Source organism: Capricornis sumatraensis, chromosome 17 (assembly GCF_032405125.1).
Source record: "Capricornis sumatraensis isolate serow.1 chromosome 17, serow.2, whole genome shotgun sequence".
In the NCBI taxonomy this organism is placed as follows: domain Eukaryota; kingdom Metazoa; phylum Chordata; class Mammalia; order Artiodactyla; family Bovidae; genus Capricornis; species Capricornis sumatraensis.
The window spans coordinates 11,748,126-11,771,429 of record NC_091085.1 but is presented as its reverse complement, the minus strand read 5'-3'; the positions used below and the strand labels follow the sequence as shown (position 1 = coordinate 11,771,429).

The following is a 23,304-nucleotide window of genomic DNA, read 5'->3' as shown; positions in this document are numbered from 1 at the left end:
CCTGTGCGGCCAGCTTATCCTCACCCTCTGTGCCTCAGCTCAAGCTCTCCGCCACGGAGCAGTCCTGTCTAGCCCACCACCTGAGGCAGACCGCGTCTGACTCCCAGCTGCCCGCCAGCTCGCCTCTGTCTTGGTTTCCCTCATGACATTCTCAGCATCCTGCCTGCCTCCATCTGTGTGTTTGCTGGCTCTCCTTAGAGAGTGAGCTTCCAGAGGGAGAGGCCATGTTGCTCATCATACCGCTGGCAGTGAGCACAGCGCCTTACGCGTGAAAGCGTACGTACGGAAAGAGCCCAGCCAGATGAGGAAAGCAAAGGCTACTTACTCAGCACGAGCTGAAACAAAGAGCAGGACCATCACGTGTGTTCTGTCAGAGCCAGGCAGACGAGTGGGGAAGCTCTCTGTGGAAAAGGCGGAGGCTTCCAGTGTGCCCTATGGGGAGTGGGTCGCTGGGGAGGCGGGAGGAGGGCTAATGAGAAGGGGCCACTCTGTGACTGCTCGATCTGACTTTCTCTGCTTGGTCCTAAGTTGAAGGCAGAGACAAAAATTACAGAAGCTGTCAGTTACAACTCCTAGCCTTTGAGGGCCAGTTGTTGCAGAAGTTATCTTTTAGCTTTTGGGATTATTGCCAGAGAAGCAGTGTGACTAATAGAAGCCTGGCTTCCTGGGTTGTTTTCTTGAGGATACAGGGGTTGGTGTGGGTTGTTTCCTTGTAGATACAAGGGTTGGTCTGAGGTGTTTCCTTGTGGATACAGGGATTGGTGTGTGTTGTGTCCTTGAGGATACAGGGATAGGTGTGTTGTTTCCCTGTGGATGCAAGGGTTGGTCTGAGGTGTTTCCTTGTGGATACAGGGGTTGGTCAGAAGTGTTCCCTTGAGGATACAGGGGTTGGTCTGAGGTGTTTCCTTGCAGATACAGGGGTTGGTGTGGGTTGTTTCCTTGAGGATACAGGTGTTGGTGTGGGTTATTTCCTTGAGGATACAGGGGGTGCTGTAGGTTGTTTCCTCATGGATGGATACAGGGATGGTGTGAGATGGTTCCTTGTGGATACGGGGTTGATGTCGGTTGTAGCCTTGGTGATGCAGGGGTTGGTGTGGGTTGTTTCCTTGGAGATGCAGGGGTTGGTGTGGGTTGTTTCCTGTGGATACAGGGGTTGGTGTGGGTTGTTTCCTTGAGGATACAGGGGTTGGTCTGAGGTGTTTCCTTGTGGATACAGGGGTTGGTGTGGGCTGTTTTCTTGTGGATACAGGGGTTGGTGTGGGTTGTTTCCTTGAGGATACAGGGGTTGCTGTAGGTTGTTTCCTTGTGGATGGATACAGGGATAGTGTGAGGTGTTTCCTTGTGGATACAGGGGTTGGTGTGGGTTGTTTCCCTGTGGATACAGGGGTTGGTGTGGGTTATTTCCTTGAGGATACAGGGGTTGGTGTGGGTTGTTTCCCTGTGGATACAGGGGTTGGTGTGGGTTGTCTCCTTGTGGATACAGGGGTTGGTGTGGGTTGTTCCCATGTAGATACAAGGGTTGGTCTGAGGTGTTTCCTTGAGGACACAGGGGTTGGTGTGGGTTGTTTCCTTGACGATACAGGGGTTGGTGTGGGTTGTTTCCTTGACGATACAGGGGTTGGTGTGGGTTGTTTCCTTGAGGATAAAGGGATTGGTGTGGGTTGTTTCCTTTAGGATACAGGGGTTGTTGTGGGTTGTTTCCTTGGAGATACAGGGGTTGGTGTGGGTTGTTTCCTTGGAGATGCAGCGGTTGGTGAGTGTTGTTTCCTTGGAGATGTAGGGGTTGGTGTGGGTTGCTTCCTTGGAGATGCAGGGGTTGGTGTGGGTTGTTTCCTGTGGATACAGGGGTTGGTGTGGGTTGTTTCCTGTGGATACAGGGGTTGGTGTGGGTTGTTTCCTTGGAGATGCAAGGGTTGGTGTGGGTTGTTTCCTTGGAGATGCAGGGGTTGGTGTGGGTTGTTTCCTGTGGATACAGGGGTTGGTGTGGGTTGTTTCCTTGCAGATACAGGGGTTGGTGAATGTTGTTTCCTGTGGATACAGGGATTGGTGAATGTTGTTTCCTGTGGATACAGGGGTTGGTGTGAGTTGTTTCCTGTGGATGCAGGGGTTGGTGTGGGTTGTTTCCTTCCAGATGCAGCAGTTGGTGTGGGTTGTTCCCTGTGGATACAGGAGTTGGTGTGGGTTGTTTCATGTGGATGCAGGGGTTGGTGAGTGTTGTTTCCTTGGAGATGCAGGGGTTGGTTTCCTGGGCAGATTGTGGTCAGAGTTCTATTGCACATGGTCCAGCCACTGTGCATTCAGTTTCTCATAAGCCAGTGGTATGTATTTTTGAACAAGGGACCAGAAACCTTGCTTGGTTTCTTACACATTTCTTTGTGTAAAGTAGGTATGGTTACTTTCGCTTTACAGATAAAGAAACTGAGGATTGGCCAGTGTAAGTCACACAGCTAGTTGACACATGATAAATGCTACAGTCAGAGGAAATAGCATCCTGAGTTTTCTGGTAGCCAAAACAAGAGAGACATTTTGTATTACATTTTTAATTATCTAATTGAAAGCATACCAGGTTCTCAGTAACTATAGATTTCCTGTGCACTGTACTCCAAGGGAGCATTACCATATGAATTTTGTAAAGGGAACTTGAAGGGTGCCTTCTTATAACCACAGCTCTTAGTGAATGCTAAGGCTGTCTCCTCCTGGGGTGCATATTCTAAATACTAGTCTGAGAAGGTGTCTGTATCACACACAAGAGTTTCCTTAAAGTGTAGGCCAGGCAAGGAACTTTCTGGAGATCTGACTTGATAAGCACAGTTTTAGAAACATTAGGAGACTGCTGTAGACATGGGTCCAAAATGGGGTGTAAAAGACAGTCGTGTGGGAGATCGATAATGGTAGCTAAAAAGATTCCATCCCTAAGGAGCACCAGGCGCGTCGTGGAATTCAGGAACGAGCTCCCAGCGCAGCACAACTGGGGCATGGCGATGCGCCCGTGTGGCGGAGCACTGGTGAGCCACGGAATACAGGGCTGAGCCTGGAGAGAGACTGTGATGGGCTGGGGGTGTCATCAAGGAAAGGTCTGGCCTACACTCCACGGGCAGTGGGTTCTTTACCTTTGGCGCCACCTACCCCCGCCCCCACAAATAAAAAGGCATATACTAAAATCTGTTGAACTAAGCTATTAAGATGGTGAGTATTTAAGCAATTCAAATTGATCGTACAAGTCACTTTAAAAAAATTATTTTATTTTCTCATTGTATAGACCAAGTTCCTACACCACAGTGAACTAAAAGTACATTAGTAACATGTTATAAAGAGGCTTCAAATCTTTTTAAAAAGCTTATAATTATTTAACCAAAGAAAATAGAAAAATTAGACTATTTACAAAATATTGAAAGTGGAAACTTTATTAAATGTATAAGATAAAGTCATATCTATACTCAGAGAATTTTATAGGTTTAAGTATTTCCTTTTATTTAAAAATATTCCATTCCAAGAAGTTAGGAAAAGAACAATAAAATAAATATATGGAACACAAAAGAAACAAAAATAATAAAGACAGTTTGAAAATCCTGAAACAACTGTGTTGATGAATAATCCAAGAGCTGAATTTTTACAAATTAATTAAATAATTTGATAGAGCACCAAACGGTAAATATAAATTAATTGAGACTAATAAAGAGATTAAAAAATTTTTAAATTAGCAAGTCAATTCTCTGCTAAAGACGAAGATATTGAAAGCCTGAACGAAATATATCATTATCTAGGAAACTACAAATGATCAAGAAAACCCAAGTTGACCTAAAACTTCAAAAAAAAAAAAAAAAAGAAAGAAACTGGTGAAAGTTAATTTAAAACTGAATGCTTTCGGGACTTTCCTGGTGGTCCAGTGGCTGGGACTCTGCCTCCCAGGTGGAGGTCGGGGGCAGTGCGGGAGTTGGGGTGGGGCAGATCCATCCCTGATGGGGGAACTAAATCCCATAGGCAACAACTAAGACCCCTTGCAGCCGAGTAAGTAAAAATATTAAAAAACAAACAAACAAACACTGAATGCCTTCAAACTTGTATAAAACAGACATGATTCTGATTCATCGTATGTATACTTCTGAACCATAAAAAAGGTAGGGAGCTCCCAAATTCACCTGTGACATACTCATAACTCTTGACACCAAAAACCTTGAGTCACTGAGTTTATGAAAGTAGCTGTACAATTCTTATTTAAATACCCCAGCAAACTTTTACCATGTAAGAGCACTTATTAAGAAAAATATGAATATCACAAAAGAAAATGAGCACAGAACTACAAGAAAGTCAGAAGAAATATGAACATTTGATAATTGTAGGAGGAAATAAATGTGAAGCGTCACAAATAATTCTTCAAGATTGTTTTCTGATCATGCCTAAGCAATAGAGACCCTTGGATGCCACAGGCTGCTAAGAAGAAACACTCTCAGAGATGATAATTCCAGCAAAGGTAAAGAAGCCTTTGGGTGAAACTTTCCTTTGTTTCTCTACCAAAAATATCACATCAAATCACACTGAAAATTAACTCTAAAGAGTCAGATCCTCCTGGAGGTGTATTGAGCACTTTCTCTATGCTGAGTCATTATGATTCTTTGGACTTATAAGATGTGTAAACCAGCAAGAGGCCTTGGAAAATTAACTGCTCTTCTTTAATCATTCTGTTGTTCCATCATAGGAGTTCTCTGCCACTGCTTTGAAACAGGGGTCCTCATTGCATATTCAAGCCAAATGCATGCAATATTACAGATAATTGGCTGCAGTTAATTGCCATGGGTAAATCTTTAAAAACAGTTCAAGCGTCTGAAGGTTAATAAAATCGGGTAATTAACAATGAAGCAGGATGTTGCCGTCATAAACTGCCTGGTGCTGGTTAGCACATGTGGATGAAAGCCTGTCATTTACTTTAAGTGCTGTGACACTGTCTTCTAATTAAACTGCCACCGCTACATTGTTCAGATACAAAGAAAAATGGGGACAATGGTCAGTGATTTAAGAGGTTCTTTGCACGTAAACCAGACATTTCAGCTCATGCCTTAAAGTCCCAAAGCACGAATAATCCTTAAGCCCTGTTGTTGCTGGCTTCAGTGCCTTACTAAGGAGGACGTTAAGAGGTGTGAAGGAGAGATCCTCATGAAGGATGCCTTGCCAAGAATCAGCCCCCACTTCCAAAAGCCTCTGGGTTGGCTGCAAGGCCCTGACCATCCTTTACAGCTCGTTATTATGCCATCCTCTCTTCTAATGAACCCAAACGTTGACTACCTGTCAACAATCACAAGCTCATCCAGCCCACCCAGCACTGGGGAGCACCAGGGTTATCTCACCCAAGGTGGACGAGCTCCGCTGGGTCGCTCACTCCTACATGAGGTCTCAGCTGGAGTCAAAGCTATCAGAACCAAGGACAAGCATTAGAGAATAACTGGTTGTTGATGTTTCAAAATGATTTCAAGGCCTTTGCTTCCCAGGAAACAGCTAGGGCTCGGTACCAGGGACAGTTCCTCAGGTCTGCTGCTGTCTCTTCAAAGATACAATTTTTTAAATTGAGGTGAAAATCACTTAACATAAAATTCAACTTTCTAACTACTTTATTAATTTTTTAGATTTTTACTTGATGTGGATCTTTTAAAAAAGTCTTTACTGAATTTGTTACAATACTGTGTTTTATGTTTTGTCTTTTTGGCCAAGAGGCATGTGGAATCTTAACTCCCTGACCGTTGCACTGCCAGCGAAGTCCGTTTTCATCACTTTTTGTTTTGGCTGCACTGGATCTTTGTTGTGGCGAGCGGGGGCTACTCTTCATTGTGGTGTGTGGGCCTCTCATTGCGGTGGCTTCTCTTATGGAGCAGTGACTGCAGCGCGTGGGCTCAGCTGACCCACAGCACGTGGGATCAAACCCACATCTGCATCGGCAGCTGGATTCTTTACCACTGAACCACCACTGAAGTCCTTCTTAGTATATTAAAAAGGTTGTGCAAACATCACTACTATCTAATTTCAGAAGATTTCCATGATATCCTCCACAGAAACTGTACCTGTTAAGCAGTCATTCTTCATCCCCTCTCCACCACCCCAACCCTTGGCACCCATCACCTGCTTTCTGCCTCTAAGGAACTGTCCATTATGGACATTCGATACAAATGCAGTCCTATAATATGTGGCCTTTTGAGTCTAGCTTCTGTCATTTAGCATAATGTTTTCAAGGTTCATCTATATTGTAGTGAATATTAGAACATCATTCATTTCTTTATGGCTAAATAATTTACCACAACTCATTTATCCATTCATGAGTTGATGGATATTTGGGTTGTTTCCACTTTCCACTTTGAGCTGTTATGAATAAAGCTGCTGTAAACATTCATGTACAGTTTTTGTATGTACGTACATTTTCAGTTCTCTTGGGTTGTTGGGTCATATGGTAGAGTTGAACACCAGCAAAGCATGAGAGTTATGATTTTCCATATTCTTACCAACACTTGTTTTTATCTGATTTTTTGAGTCTAGCCCTCCTAGAGGAGAAGGCAATGGCACCCCACTCCAGTACTCTTGCCTGGAAAATCCCATGGATGGAGGAGCCTGGTGGGCTGTAATCCATGGGGTCGCTAAGAGTCAGACACGACTGAGAGACTTCACTTGCACTTTTCACTTTCATGCATTGGAGAAGGAAATGGCAACCCACTCCAGTGTTCTTGCCTGAGAATCCTAGGGACGGGAGAGCCTGGTGGGTTGCCGTCTATGGGGTCGCACAGAGTTGGACACCACTGAAGCGACTTAGCAGCAGCAGCAGCAGCAGCAGCAGCCCTCCTAGGTGCTGTGATATCTCATTGTGGTTTTGATTTGCATTTTTTTAGTGACTAATGATGTTGAAAGTATTCTCCTGTGAAAACTGGCCATTCATTTAGCCTCTTTGAAGAAATGTCTATTTAATTCCTTTGACAATTTTTGAATTGGGTTCTTGAGTTACAGGGTTTTTAATACGTTCTGGATACTGCATCCTCATCAGATGTATAACTAGGCAATATTTTCCCCATTCCTTTTACGTTTCTGTTACTGCCCTTTGATATACAAGTTTTTGATTTGATGAAGTCCAATTTATCTTTTTTATTTTGGCTTGTGCTTTTGTGTCATATCCAGGAATCTGTTGCCAAGTCCAAGGTCATGAAGAGTTAACCCTATGGGTTTTTTCCAAGGATTTTCATAGTTTTAGCCCTTACATTTAGGTTGTTAATCTATTTTGAGTTAATTTTTATATATGCAGTGAAGTAAGGTTTCAGCTTCATTCTTTTACATGTAGATATCCAGTAGCTTTGACATTATTTCTTGAAAAAACTGTTTCCCTCATTGAGGGGTCTTGGCATCCTTGTCAAGAATCAATTGACCATAAATGTATTGTTTTACTTCTGAACTCTCAATCCTATTCCATTGATCTATATGCCTGTTCTTATGCTGGTAACACATAAGTGGTTTCAAAATTTAGAAATAGGAGCCTTCCAATTTTGCTCTTCAAACTCTTTTTTAAGATTGTTTTGGCTATTCAGGGTCCCAGTGCAATTCTCTATTAGTTTAGGAACAGCTTGTTCACTTCTGTGAAAAAAGAAGTTAGAATTTTGATAGCTGTTTCACTGAATTTGTAGATCAGTTTGGGGAATACTGCGCTCTTAACAATATTAAGTCTTCCAAGTCATAAGCATAAGATATCTCTCCATTTATTTCCATTATTTTTTAAATTTTTTCAACAATATTCTGTAGTACTCAGTGTATAAGTCTTACACTTTCTTGGTTAAATTTATTCTTTAAATATTTTATATTCTTTTGGATGCTATTATAATGGAATTTTCTTAAATTCATTTTTTGATTTTTCATTGTTAGTGGATAGAAATACAACTGATTTTTGTTTGTTGATCTTGTATCCTAACACTTCACTGAATTAATTTGTTAGATCCAGTATTCTATTGTATGTGTGTGTGTGCACGTGTGTATTCTTGGGGAGTTTCCATATGTAAGTCATCTCTGAATAGAGAAATTTTTACTTCTTTTCCGGTTTGGATGCATTTTATTTATTTTTCTTGCCTATATGCTCTGGTTAAAATTTCCAGTACATTGTTACGGAAGTGACAAAAGTGAAAAAAAAAGAAGTGCCGAAAGTGGACATCCCTTTCTTATTTCTGATCTTAGGGAACTAGCATTCAAGAAGCTGTGGGTTTTTGTAAATTCCCTTTTTCAAGTTGAGGAATTTTCCTTCTAATTTGATGTGTGTTTTTTTATCATGAAAGGGTGTTGGTATTGTCAATACTTTTTTTGCATTTGCTAATATGATCATATGGGTTTTCTTCCCTTCATCCTGTTACCATGGTATATTACATATATTGATTATTGTATGTGGACCACCCTTGCATTTCTGAAATAAATTCTACTTGGTCATGTGTTTTGTCCTTTTAATATGCAGCTGGATTAAGTTTACTAGTATTTTATAAAGGATTTTTACACCTATATTCATAGGCAATATTAGTCTATAATTTTCTTTTTCCATGATGTTTTTGGCTTTGATGTCAGTGTATTACCGGCCTATTAGAATGAATGAATGTTCCCTTTTCTTCTACTTTTTGAAGACTTTGAGGATTGGTGTTAATTATTCTTAAATGTTTGGTAGAAATCACCAGTGAAGCCATCTTACCCCAGACTTTTCTTTGTTGGAGGTTTTTTGAATATTGATTCACCTCTTTACTTACTATAGGTCTATTCATATATTCTATTTCTTCTGAGTTAGTTTTGGTAGATTCTGTGTTTCTAGGAATTTATCCATTTTATCTAGGTTATTTAATCTGTTAACCTACAACAACAGTCCATAGTATTATGTCAATTTTGTTGATCTTTACCAAGAACCAACTTTTGGTTTCATTGATTTCACGATTGTTTTTCTATTCTCCACTCTGATCTTTGTTTCCTTTCTTCTGCTTGCTTTGGGTTTAGTTCTTCTTTTTCTAGTTCCTTCAGGTGGAAGCTTAGGTTTATTGATTTAAGATCTTCTTTTTCAAAGTAGATGTTTACAACTATAAAATTTGCTCTGAGTACTGTCTCTCAAATTTTGGCATGTTGTTATTTTTAAATTAAAAGTCTCAAGCTATTTTAAATTTCCTTTGTAATTTTTCTTTGACTCATTATTTAAGTGTATGTTATTTAATTTCCACATATTTGTTAATTTTCCAGATTTCTTCTGTTACTGATTTCTGATTTCATTCCATTATAGCCAGATAAGATACTTTATATGATTTCAGTCATTTTAAATTTATTGAGACTTTTGTATATGGTTTACTGTGGAAAATGTTCCACGTGTACATGGCAAAAATGCATTGTTATTGAACAGCATGTTCTCTATGTGGATGTTAGATCAAGTTGGCTTATAACGTTTTTCAAGTTCTCTGTTTCTTTACTGTTCTTCCATCTAATAGTTCTATCATTACTGAAAGTTCAATATTGAAATCTTCAACCATTATTATTGAACTGTCCATTTTCCCCTTCAGTTCTATCAGTTTTTGCTTTGTTAATAATTGTCATCTCTTCTTGACAGATTGACCATTTTGTCATTATTAATGTCCTTATTTAATTGAAGTATAGTTGATAGTCCTTTTCTGTCTGTTATATCCCGGGAGAAGGAAATGGCAACCCACTCCAGTACTCTTGCCTAGAAAACGGAGGAGCCTGGTGTCCATGGGATCACAAAGAGTCGGACACAACTAAGCGACTTCACTTTCTTTTCTTTCTTTCTGTCTATCTGTTATAACAACTTTGGTCTTACAGTCCATTTTGTCTAAGATTAGAATAGCCACTCCAGCTCTCTTTTGGTTACTATTTTCATGGAACATCTTTTTCCATCTTTTTACTTTCAACCTAAAGTGAATCTCTTATAAACAGTGTATAGTTGATACATTCATCAGTATTATTATATACCTACTATGTGTAAGGAATTACCTAGGCTCTGGGTTGACAGTGTTTTAGTGCTTAGTAACTTAAAATTTTCTAAATATTTTATAAAAGGGATATGAATAAAATTGCTTTAGTGGGTGCATTCACTTTATGAAAAAATCAATCTGTGTTAGGATTTATGCCATTTTTTTTATGTGTGTTATACTTCAAGAAAAAAATCCCCCCTTCAAAGTGCTTTGGGAATTCAATATTGGAAGAAGTTATTTCCTGCTGAGAGAATAAGGGGAATGCCTTCACAAAGAAACATTCAGGCTTTATGTTATATTGTTATCAAGAGGTCATCTTTAATCAGGATAAAGGGGTTTTATTTTCAAGTAAGCAAATGACATCATCATCATTATCATCACTTCTACTGCTTAGGAACTTACTGTTTGTCAGTGCCGGGCATCATCTGAGTTCTCTGTGCAGATTACTCCCTGAATCCTCACGGCAGCCCTGTGAAGTAGGTTAGTAGGTTGCACAATTGTCTCCATTTGACAGAGGGAAAATTGAGACACGGTGAGCTCATGGAAGTGGTGGAGCCAGGACACAAAGTGTTCTGTCCCGCTCGTCTCTTATCCAAACAGCAGCAGTTCTCAGGGTGCCATCCAGGAACTCTCGTGGGTCCCCAGACTGCTTTAGGAGATCCACAAGATCACAACTGTATGAAAATACGAAACATTATTTACCTTCTTCACTCCCAGTCTCCAGAGTATACAGTGGCATTTTCCAGAGACTGTATGGCATGTGCTATCAAGACAGACTGAACAGAAACAGATATGAGAATCCAGCTGTCTTTTGTGAAGCCAGACTCGGAAGAGATTTACAAATATGGAAAGCAGTGCCATTCTTCTCACAGGATTTTCTGTTTTGCAAAATATACTTTTCATAAATCATATTATTTATGTTCACATTTAATGGGGCTTAGTTTTGCCTTTGATGAATTAATATTTGGAATGTTTCTCAGTTTCCACTTTTAATATAAGCAGCTGTAGATATAACTCACATAAACAAAAAGCATTTCAAGTGCTCAGTCATTTATAAAGAGTGCAAAGGAGTCCTGAGACCCAAGTATCTGAGAACCACAGCACTGTACTGTTCTGCCTTAGGGCAGTGGCCAAGTACAGCTGGGTCTGTGCCTGTAGCTGCTCTGGAGTCCGGTCCACCTGTGTTTGAGACCTGGCACACAAAAGTTTATCTTCCCTTTTCTCCTGTGACGCTGGATGTAGCACTCTCCACATCCTGGGGAGGCTGTGGGAATTGCTGAGTGGACGCTGGGGAAGACCCAGCGCCTGGGCAGCGCTCAGTCCTAGGCCGAGAACGGGAGCCGCTCTTGTGTCGCCCGCAGGTGATGGACTTCTACTGCCAGTCCTGTGAGACCGCCATGTGTCGGGAGTGCACAGAGGGGGAGCACGCGGAACACCCCACCGTGCCCCTCAAGGACGTGGTGGAACAGCACAAGGCTTCGCTCCAGGTGCAGCTGGACGCCGCCAACAGGAGGTGTGCACACCCCCGCCGCGCTCTCGGCTGGCCGCCTGCGGCCTCCGGGTTTCAGGTCCCAGTGGCATAGAAGGGTCATGTCACCTGAGTAAAGTCTCCTTTGTCATAAACTAGTGAGCGGTAAGGGTGATCCCCTGCCCCTTGGTAAAATTCCAATCCCCTTGTTATAAGTAGGCTTTTCTTTCAGCACCTTCGTATGATTAAATGAACAAAGTATACTCGAGGAAAATGCTCTCAGATCTCTGAAATTTGTGCCTGAAACCAGGCTGTCTGAAGAGCCTTTCTTAGCTACTATTCTTGGCTCCCTTACAGGCCATTATGCCAACTGTGACTGGCTCCTCTCTGCTTGAGCCCAGCAAAATGGTCTTGAGCAGCGACTGCTCAGTTTTCCTTCTGCTTCCTTGCCTCCAGGCTCTTTCTTTGGCAAGGAGATGAAGGAACAGGGTAGTTGTGTGATGCGTGGGAAAGATCAAAGGGAGGAAATAAACAGCCAGCTGAAAATAAATCTTTACCAGTAGTTGAAGTGAGAAAAGTGTGGCTATTCTGTACTAATTAAAAGAACTTGGAAACTTGCAAGAAGTTCACAGGAAACTCTGAGTTTGGGTCAGTTTTTCATGTGATTGGGGAAAAAGATATAGCTGTCTATTTAGAACAGTGGTCCTCAGCCATGGGCCGTGATATCCCCTAGGGGAGACTGGCAATGTCTGGAGACAATTTGGTGTCACAACTGTGTGTGGGGGAGGAACAGAGGACAGGATGCTGTGAAACATCCTGTAATGCATAATAATCTTTTTCATTTTGCTCTATCATAGGATTTTGAATATAGCTCTCGGTGCTATACAGTAGGACCTTGTGCCTGTCCACTGTAGAGTATGCCTGATTTACAGTGGGAGAAAAAGCCGAGGGGTTTTGAGAGCTTTGAGGTTTTATACCGTCAATTATTAAAAATAAATCAGACGTAGATTGAAATAAGACATGGATCCTCAAAATCTCTTTTCGCAAAGGCAGTAATTATGGCATGTCTTATGATTCTGTTCTTCAGTTTTTACTTTTTAAAGATGATGAAAGGCATAGAAAATGTTTCTTGACAAAATATAGTGTTTGGATAGCTTTGTTTTTGTTTTACTACTTCCCTGTGGATGTTACTAGAATAACGACCTCTGACAACTGTCCTCCAGGCTCCCAGAAATAGATTCAGCCCTTCAGTTCATCTCGGAAATCATCAATCAGTTAACCAACCAAAAGGCCAGTATTGTGGATGACATCCATTCTACCTTTGATGAACTCCAGAAGACTTTAAATGTGCGCAAGAGTGTGCTGCTTATGGAGCTGGAAGTCAACTATGGCCTCAAACACAAAGTAAGACTCCAGCCATTCTTAGGACATCCCATAGGAGGCTTGATCCCGGGCCTCCCTGACGCCAGCTTACTGTTCCACCAGCAGCAAAGGGGACTCAAATGCGTTCTTAAGTGTCATTGTTGTTTGGTAAAGAGTATCTTTTACTTAACAGCATATTTTTTTCCTGTTTCCAGCCATGTTTTCCTTCCTGTTTTCACCAAAACTATGATTCTGTGGCCTTAAGTACCACTTTATAACTTGACTATATAAAAGGCAAGGTTGAATATAAAGTAATACTTTCAGGATTTAGGGTTAAACTGGATTATTTTCCTTCCTTAATTATAATGTCTAATAGTCTCTTGATGACTCTGTCACCCACACCAACCTGTTAGTCAACTTCAGAGTGAACCCTGACTGCAGCCTCTGTTTAACTCTGCACGTCCCATCACAAAACCAGGGATGAAAGCTTCTGATATTCAGATGTGGAGCTTTCATTTGTCTGGTTTCTGTTCCTTGAACTGATGACAGGGAAACTTTGAACATTAGGGAAAGAGAGTGAGTAATGAATACTTCAGATGTCAGGCATAGCACTCTGGCCACCGCGCTCTCGGTGACGTTTCAGCTCACCCCAGACACATGATCCCAGAAATATGTGTGTGGGAGAGATGAGGCGAGGAGGACGGGAAAGAGAGGGGGCTGGAAAGGCGATTTAGGATTTAGCATTACAGCCGGGTTCACTGGGTTAAACGGAAGCCCCCTCGCCCCGGGGCACGCCGTGGGCGGCGCTCAGCGGCTCGCTTTCCCCGCAGGTCCTCCAGTCGCAGCTGGACACCCTGCTCGAGGGGCAGGAGAGCATCAAGAGCTGCAGCAGCTTCACGGCGCAGGCCCTGAACCACGGCACGGAGACGGAGGTGCTGCTGGTGAAGAAGCAGATGAGCGAGAAGCTCAACGAACTGGCGGACCAAGATTTCCCGCTGCACCCGCGAGAAAACGACCAACTGGACTTCATCGTGGAGACCGAGGGGCTCAAGAAGTCCATCCACAACCTCGGGACGATTCTGACCACCAACGCCGTCGCCTCCGAGACGGTGGCGACGGGCGAGGGGCTGCGGCAGACCATCATCGGGCAGCCCATGTCTGTTACCATAACAACCAAGGACAAAGACGGCGAGCTGTGCAAAACGGGCAACGCCTACCTCACGGCGGAGCTGAGCACGCCCGACGGCAGCGTGGCCGACGGGGAGATCCTGGACAACAAGAACGGCACCTACGAGTTCCTGTACACCGTGCAGAAGGAGGGCGACTTCACGCTGTCGCTGCGGCTCTACGACCAGCACATCCGCGGCAGCCCGTTCAAGCTGAAGGTGATCCGCTCGGCGGATGTGTCCCCCACCACCGAGGGCGTGAAGCGGCGCGTGAAGTCCCCGGGCAGCGGCCATGTGAAGCAGAAGGCAGTCAAGAGGCCCGCCAGCATGTACAGCACCGGGAAGCGAAAAGAGAACCCCATCGAAGACGACCTGATCTTCCGAGTGGGTAAGGGGCGGGCGGCGCTGCGCCTGCACGCGGGATTTTGCTGGGCTCAAGGGGGGACTGGGGAACTGCCGCGACTTGCAACTTGGCAGGTCGCAGCTCGGGCTGATGGTGTGGGAGATAAACTGCTGTATTTTATTAGGTGAGCTCATGCAGGCTTCTTCTCCGGAGAAGGTTTGTGTCCTTCTCTTCCTTCCTCCTGCTCTCTCTTCCTCTTTCCCCTCCTTCTCCTCCTCTTCACCACGCCAGCGCTGCATATTTATTCTGGAAAATCAGAAACTGAAAATAACCAAAAAGAGAGTTAGAAAAATACAGCACTCATAATCGGGACTTTTTTTTTGGTAGGTAGCAGTTTGTTTGTTTGCTTATTTCATATTGGAATGTAAGTGATTAACAATGTTAGTTTCAGGTGTACAGCAAAGTGATTCAGTTACATATATACATGTATCTATTCTTTTCAGATTCTTTTGTTACATAATACTGAACACAGTTCCCTTTGCTATACTGTAGGTCCTTTTTGGTTATCCATTTTAAATATAACTGTGTACATAATCTGCACATTTTAAAGGAAATGTTGTCAGTCTCCCCCCCCAACCCCCGCCCGTGGGAATAATGTCTTTAGAGTACTTCTGCCTAACTCAAAGGCAGAGACATGCTTCTGTCAAATAGCTTCACGGTTTCTCTGGAATGTGCCAATGCAGGAGGTAACTGTGGGCAGAGGGTCTGATGCTTGTCACTGCTTCCACATTTTAAGGCCTGGGGACAAGGGGCATGGTGCATTGCAAGCTGTGGTTATGTCCATTTGCGTGTAGCTGGAGAGCAGCCTCAAGAGGAGAGGGTGGGTGGAAACCTGGAGAATAGAATGGGGTTGGGATGGAAGCAAGAAGGTTTAGGATGAGCCAAGAGATTTGGGAATGCAAATTGTCCTTCCATTGTCAGCTTTATTGCCTCCGACTTTTTTTAAGCTGTTTATTTTCTAAACAAACTAAATGTAAACAACCACCACTTTACTAATTCTTTTATTATATATTAAAAAAATTGTTTTTTAATTTTGTGGCATGCCACATGACATGTGAGATCTAGTTACCTGACCAGGTATCGAACCCAGGCCCCCTGCATTGATAGCATGGAGTATTAAGCATTGGACAGCCAGGGAAGTCCTCACAATCTGATAATTCTTAAGAGAAAAAAGTCTGTCTGTTAGTATCCAAAAGTGGTTCCCACTTGCTTCCCTTTCTGCCTCTTCAGTCCTCCGCTGCAGTATCTCTGAAAAGGTCTTCAAGGTATGGCCACTGACACAGGTAGAAAGCCAGTTCTGTGGTTCAGACAGATTGGGGAAAGCTTAGCTTAAGTGAGGGAAACAGATTCGTTTTTTGGCCGTAGTACCTTCAGAATCTGCTGACGTGCACTCTAAGTCTCACAGGCAGTGGAGGGATAATAGGCAGCACTTCCAAGCTCTTCTGACCATAGCACTTCTCCTGTGGACATCTTGGGAAAATAAGTCTCCTTGGAACATTCTTGGGCAAGAGCTGCTCTACTTATTATTCATTTCTCGTTATTATTTAATACTCAATATTGTTTAGTATTCTTTAGGATAAATCTTGGTAGACTGTGATATAGCAAGCAGGCTGCCTTCTCAGCGTGTAGAGGCCCTGGTCCATTCACTGGCCATTTGTGCATTTGGGTGCAGAGGCTGTTGAGACACTTGCCAAAGCAGAGGGGGTGGGCTGGGTAGCACAGGATTGGAGCCTCCCAGGCCTGCCACTCCGGTTCTGCCACTTGCTTCAACTTTGGGCAGGTCTCCCAGCTTCCCTGGGCTTCAGTTTCCATGTCCATAAAAAGAAAAGATAAAAATATCTGCTTCTCAGAACTGTTCAAAGTTCCAAGCTTAATGCCTGGCATGTTGGAAGAGCTAAATAATCCACAGCCATTGTTTTTGCATGATCTGTTATTGAGGCTGTTAGATGTTCCCTGCTGCCTTTTCTTCTAAAACAATTGACCTTGCTGCTCCCCATTGATCTGCAAACTCAGTCTTGCGTTTGGAATCTCCCCTCCCCCAGCCAAGTTCCCTGGTCTGCTTCCCAGGCAGCGTGCAGAGTGGAGAGAGGGCCAGATCTGGGCCTGATTCCGATTCTCCCTTCTTAACCCAGTTTCCTCCGCTAAAATAAAGGGAATGAAATCTTACCTAATTCTTGAGGTTGCTGTAGGGGTGAAACAAGAAGGAATTCTCAGGGCTGGCACTTGCCTGTGTGCAGTAACTGCTGAGTTAAAGATGGCCGTCCTTTTACTATTGTTATTATTTTCAATCGTCACCATTCCACTGTGAGTCTCACCTGAGGAAAGAGACATATCTCTTAGGGCCTTTTTTTTTCCCCAGTTATATTCTGAATGCCCAGCCCCGCCCCAGGGGAAGGGGATCCCCTCCTGTCCCCTCCTACCCATTGAGACATGCACCCTTGGAGATTCACTGGCACTGGGGGGAGGTGTTTAAATGTTTAGACATTTGTGAGGCACTTAGAACAGTCCCTGGCATATACCACTAAGTCCACGGTTGTTAATGAAGTAGAGATGATGTCTAAGTTTGCTAGGGCCGCCATAACAATACCACAGACTGGGTGACAAACCGGAGGAGACTGATTTTCTCCCAGTTCTGGAGGCTGAAAGCCCAAGCTCAAGGAGGCGGCGGGCTCGGGTTCCCTGGAGGCCTCTCCGCCTGCTCGCTGCTTTGCCCTCTGAAGGTTCCCCCTGTGCTCGCACACTCCTGGTGTTTCTCCCTCTTCTCATAAGGACACCAGTCATATTGGATTAGGGCCTTGTTTTAAGTTAATCACCTCTAAAGATCTTAACTCCAAAAACAGTTACATCTGAGGTACTGGAGGTTGAGACTGGACTTTAGCTTATGAATTTTGTGGAGATACATACAGTTCAGCTTATAACAGATATGGAAGGGCAGATACATGACGGATAGGCTGTGTACATACCTGAACACCTGTGTGTATTTGTGAAAGTGAACTATCACTTTCTGGATAATAGAAAAGGTCTTCCAGGGTAGTTTTGACTTACACTTTCCCTCTCGTCCCTGGTCATCCAGCCCCTAGTTAAATGGGACTCTGCTGTGTGCCCAACACTTGGCTGGGCAGCGATGTAGAGAGAGGGATCAGATCCTGAGCCTGACCTAGGGGAGGCCACAGTCTAGAAGGGGACAGACATGACGATGTGGTGTCTTCAGAAGGAGCACCTTCAGAGGCAGGCGGGATGGGGAGGCTGACAGGTAGCAGGGAGTTAAGGAAGGTTCTAGAGATGACACCTAAGCCTAAGCCGGCTTTGAAGGAGAAAGAGTCTGCCGGTTAGGAGGAGGAAAGGGGAGATTTAGGTGAAGGGGAAGAAGATCAGACACTGAGTAGTCCGAGGAAACATAGTGATCGCATTACCTGAAGCATGAAATAGAGTGAAGAGAGCAAAGAAGCTCTGTTTCCTTGCCAAGCAGAAACTTTTATCTGTACACCTGTGTTTCCCATAAACCACTTGAGTTCCTTGGGGTGCTTGGCAAAAATGAGAATTGCTGGATTCCAAGCTGCATGTACAGAATCAGAATCTCTGGGGAAGGGACCAGGAATCTGCATGCCTCCGGCTCCACAACCCTTCTGCACACTGAGGTTTGAGACCCGTCACGGTGTGGGTGAAGCGGAGGGCGCTGAACAGTGTAGTGTGATGTGGTGACTTACTGTGATACTGATTTCCAGAGCGCCTAGGGATCTACCGGCAGTGTTCCCCGGGAGGCAGGGGGCTGCTTCCTGTTGCAGCAGTCACGTGAGCTCTTACAAGCGCAAGGATTGAGTGATGCGGCGAGTGGAGAGGAAATGCAGATTCCTAACATCCTTGGGTGGAGAAGGCAATGGCACCCCACTCCAGCACTCTTGCCTGGAAAATCCCATGGATGGAGGAGCCTGGTGGGCTGCAGTCCATGGGGTCGCTAAGAGTTGGACACGACTGAGCGACTTCACTTTCACTTTTCACTTTCATGCACTGGAGAAGGAAATGGCAACCCGCTCCAGTGTTCTTGTCTGGAGAATCCCAGGGACGGGGGAGCCTGGTGGGCTGCCGTCTATGGGGTCGCACAGAGTCGGACACGACTGAAGCGACTTAGCAGCAGCAGCAGCAACATCCTTAGGACGGAGCAGGCAGGACTTTAGGACCCAAGTGAGCTTCCGGCTGCTTGACTCCAGTGATCCAGGATGTGAGTGAATGGTCAAGGCTGTGGGCAGGAGGCTGGATGGCCCTGGTTCCAGCCCCAGCAGCGCCACTTTCACAACCACGCAACCAGGGAAGTTCCTCCGTCTCCAGTGGCCTCTCCCCTACCCTCCTGCCTCTGGTAACCACAGGTCTGATCTCTTTTTGTGAGTTCTGTTTTGTTTTCATTGTATTGATTTATTATGATTGGCTGCACTGGGTCTTCATTGCTGCTCAAGGGGTTTCTCTAGTCATGACAAGCAGAGGCCACTCCCTAGGTGTGGTCACAAGCTTCTCATTGCTGTGGTCTCCCTTGTTGCAGAGCGCAGGCTCTAGGAGCGTGGGCTCAGGAGTTGCAGAGCCTGGGCTCCGGGGCTGTGGCTCCCGGCTTTAGTTGCCCGGCAGCGTGGGGGATCTTCCCAGACTGGGGATCGAACCTGTGTCCCTGTATTGGCAGGAGGATCCTTAACCGCTGTACCAGGAGGGAAGTGCTGTTTTGTTTTGCTTCAGATTTCACGTGTTAGTGAGATCATACAGTATTTGTCTTTGTCTCACTGACTTTCTTGAGTTAGCTTAATGCCTTCAAGGTCCGCCCATGTTGTCACAAATGGAAGGATTTTCTCCCTTTTATGACTGAATGCTAGTCACACTATTCAACCAGACATGGCACATACCCAGAAGTGGCAAAGCTGGATCGTATGGTAGTTCTATTTTTACTTTTCAGAGCTCCTTTATCCAGTTTTTCCGTAGTGGCCTTACCAGTTTACCAAGAGTGCATGAGGACCAGTAGTCCACATCCGTGCCACCGTTCGTTTAATTTGTTTGACTGGGCCAGGTCTTCATTGCAGCATGAGGAATCTTTAGTTGAGCATGCCACCATATTTTATCTGTCTTTTTGATGGTGACCATTTTAACAGGCATGAGGGGCATCTTATTGTGGTTTTAACTTGCATTTCCCTGATAGCTAGTGATCTTGAGCTTCTTTTCATGTGACCTTTGTGACTGTTCTTTGGAAAAATATCCATTCAGGTCTTTCCCCTGGTTTTTAATTGGGTTATTTGGGTTTTTGCTGTTGAATTATGTAAGTTCTTTATATATTTTAGATATTAACCGCTTATTAGATGCCTAGTTTGAAATATTTTTTCCCATTCCATTTTTTGTTTTTTCACATTGCTGATGGTTTCTTTTGCTCGCTAACAAAAGCTTTTTAGTTTGATATGGTCCTGCTTGTTTATTTTTGAATTCTTTTCTTATGCCTTAGGTATCCTATCCAAAAAATCTTCACCAAGGCTCGTGTCAGGGAGCTTTATTCCTGTGTTTTCTTCTAGGAAGAAATAAAACCTAATTTCAGGACTTATATTTAAATCTTTAATCCCTTTCTAGTTAACTTTTGTCTATGATGTAAGACAGAGGTCCAGTTTCATTTTTTTATGTGATTATTCAATTATCCTAGCACCATTTGTTGAAGCCACTGTCTTTTCTTGGCTCCTTTGTCAAAATATTAGTTGACTGTATATATTTGGGTATTTTTTCTGGGCTCAATTCTGTTCTGGTCTATTGGTTTTTAATGCCAGTACCATACTGTTTTGATTTCAATAGCTTTATATTATAGCTTGAAATCAGGGAATGTGAGGCCTCCTGTTTCGTTCCTCTTCCTCAGAATTTCTTTGACTATTCATGGTCTTTTGTGGTTCCATATAAATTTTAGGAGTGTTTTTTCAACATCTGTAAAAAATACCATTGGACTCTTGATAGGGATTGGATTGAATCTGTAGATGTCTTTTGGTAGTATTGACATTTTAACAATATTAATTCTTCCAATCCACGAATATGGAGTATCTTTCCACTTTGTGTCTTTTTCAATTTCTTTCATTAATATCTTGTAGATTTCAGATAAGAAATCGTTCAGCTCCTTAGTTAAATTTACTTTTAAGTACTTTATTGTTTTTGATGCTATTGTCAGTGGAATCAAGTTCTTTGTTTCTTTTTCAGAAAATTCATTGTTAGTGTGTGGAAACGCTGCTGAATTTTGTATGTTAATTTTGTCTCTGCCTCTTTACTGAATTCATTGATATCAGCCGTAAGGGGAGCTCTTACACAGTAGAAAGGGCTAGTGGTATAAATCAGAGCTCCTCCCCAGCCCGACAGCTCTTGAACCAAATTACCAGAACGACATATAATCATTCTTAGCTTTGAAGGAATGGAGGCTCGGGAGAGCCTGAGAAGGAACCAAGCCACCTATGACTCTGAGGCCCCTGCCTTTTAAATTGCACAGCAGTTCCTCTTCATCTGAAATCTCCGTCAACTTCCGCAGTTTTCCAAAGTTGAGATACTTGACACCTCCCACACGTGAAAACGTAACATATGCCCGCAGTGAGTGAATTATTGTCTAACTCTAATGCTAAATTGCAAAACAAACCTGAAGGAGTGCAGGGGAGTGGCTTAGCGCATCTGTTTGATAAAGCCTTAAAACATCAAGAGATTGTTTTTCCCTGCACTGTCAGCGTTTGCTGACTAAAAGCCATGAGCTGGTTTGTGAGCTGTTTAAGAAAAGCACTGAACAAAGGGGAAGCTGAAGAGGTGGGAGGGAATGAAAGAATTACAGATGAATTGTTTCAAATTATGCAATTCATCCGCCATACCTTAATGAGTCCTTGGGAAGTGGTGAATGAACCATTCATTTGTGCTCTAGATCAGTGTGCTTTCTTGTGATAGCAGATGGCTGTATAAAATCACTTAGCATGAGTTCAGAGGCTTTACAGGAAGACATGATAATTTATACCCCTCTTCCCTGCCTCATTTCTGCAAGGCATCATCTTCCCTCTCTAAAATCTCTGAGGAAGGAGAATGTGCTAATTTGGCATCTGAGGTTTTTATAGGAACCCTGACCTACTCCTTGAGAAACTCATCCTTGGGAACATCTCTTGCATTTCACATGTGGAAAGATGCCACTGCTGTTTACCAAGTACCAGGCACTGCGCTGTATTGTAAGCTGCAGCAGAGAACAGGACAGATGTTGCGGCTTCCCCTAGGGAGCTCATAGTTTAGTGAGGGAGCCAGTGAACCAGTTAAAGCAGAATTTCCTCAAAGATTTTTATGGAGCAAGCATGGCTCATGTGAACCCAAAGAATAATTGTCCTCACTTCAGAAACCTGATACCCATTTAGAGAGAAGCAATGTATGTATTAAAAATATGTATTTTGTAAAGGATTAGGAGAACCAGGTTTTATTCATTTCTGTGTCTCTTTGCTAACTCTGTGATATGTCCAGCTTCAATTCCTCATCTTTAAAATGGATTGATAATGTTTATCCTGCTGATGACTCTCGGGCTTGTTACAGGGAGTGCATCAGAGAATGTATATGAAAGTGCTGTCAATATTACTGAACACTTCCTTTTCCCATGACATAATGTGGGTTGTCACTTGCTCAGTCATTTATAATTCATTTAGAGAACCATTCATTCAGCAAATGTATGCTAAGCACCTACTTGGTTGAAGATCCTTTGTTAAACCCTGTGTCTGGCTTTTTTGTCCTTTTGCATTATCCGATTCTAAGTATCTAGGTTTATTTAGCGTTAATTTTCTTACTAGGTTGGAGTGGGAGTGGGAAGAAATTTGCAGTTGTGATCACCTATTTCAGCCCAGGAACTTATTACCTTACTTCTGTAATCTTCCTGGAGGCATGGGCAGGAGCATGGATAAGAAGTTGATAAAAAGTCATTCTGTGCTTCATAGGCTAGTTTAAAATCTGGGGAAAACAAATATAATTATCTTAGGGAATTGTTACCAAATTGTTTATAATTACTTTAAAAACTCACATTACTCATTTTACTAGCCCAAATGTAGCCATTAGACAAGGAAAGACTTTATGATGACTATATATGTTTTATGCTTCACTTACATTTGTTAAGAAAGAACTGGTTTTCCTTATTTATTGGCAGGCTAGAAATTTTTCTATGGACTAAATAGTATTTACTAAATATATTGAAGAGGAATGCACCACTCCAGATTATTTGTAACTTCTGGAATTTCTGTTTACTTTGGACCCAAGACACTGTTAAAACACTTGGACTTTGGGCATTTCAGCATAATGATTCTGTGTGTATCATTACTCAACATTAAGATTTTCCTTGTAAAACTAGTCAACATGGGTTGTCCCTCAAGTATGTTGCTGGATTTCCTTTAATCCTCAGGAAATGGCATTGCCTGTTCCATCTAATGTTTTTAAAAATATATAAGCCATCTAACAGATGTGCCTCCAGCCCTGGGATTTTACTGACATGTGGGGCAGCGGACTCAGGCTCTCTTAACTTGAGACCGAGAGTGACAGCTGGGCCAGCTCATAAGCCTGGGGCGTGGAGGGGGTGGGAGGACCTCCCCCCCGCAGTGTGGTCCTCTGTATTGTAGATGCTTTCCTCTCAGAGCCTGTACGGAGCATCTCAAATCCATTTCAAACTGGCAGAGTCTTCTTTCCCCTTGTTCCAAACGATATTGATACGGAGGCCAATAATATAACTGACCGAATTTTAAAATTATCATCCCCCGTACAGTTGTTTCCCATTTCTACGGACCCTCAAAAATGTGTGTTTATTTCTGCAGAGCAAAAAAAGGTGTCCACATTTTTTTGCTCAGGTATTCCCCTCCTTCTGCATCACCTCTATTTTTTCAGAAGGACAATTAAATCTTTTTGACAGAGGAACCGCTGAACATCTATTGAAGCACTAGTCTC

The 23,304-nt window shown here is 43.2% G+C and overlaps 1 protein-coding gene across 4 annotated transcripts in view; it reads left to right on the top strand.

Annotated features, from left to right (window-relative positions):
- The window catches only part of TRIM2 (tripartite motif containing 2), a 55,387-nt gene that overhangs the window by 6,917 nt on the left and 25,166 nt on the right, over window positions 1-23,304 (top strand). For 2 of the 4 annotated variants that reach the window (XM_068989654.1, XM_068989653.1), the window contains exons 3-5: window positions 11,327-11,478; window positions 12,657-12,837; window positions 13,626-14,349. In XM_068989654.1, the coding sequence (XP_068845755.1) occupies window positions 11,327-11,478; window positions 12,657-12,837; window positions 13,626-14,349 (1,057 nt within the window). The remainder of the gene's footprint in view (window positions 1-11,326; window positions 11,479-12,656; window positions 12,838-13,625; window positions 14,350-23,304) is intronic. The other 2 variants (XM_068989655.1, XM_068989656.1) reach the window with 2 other exon arrangements.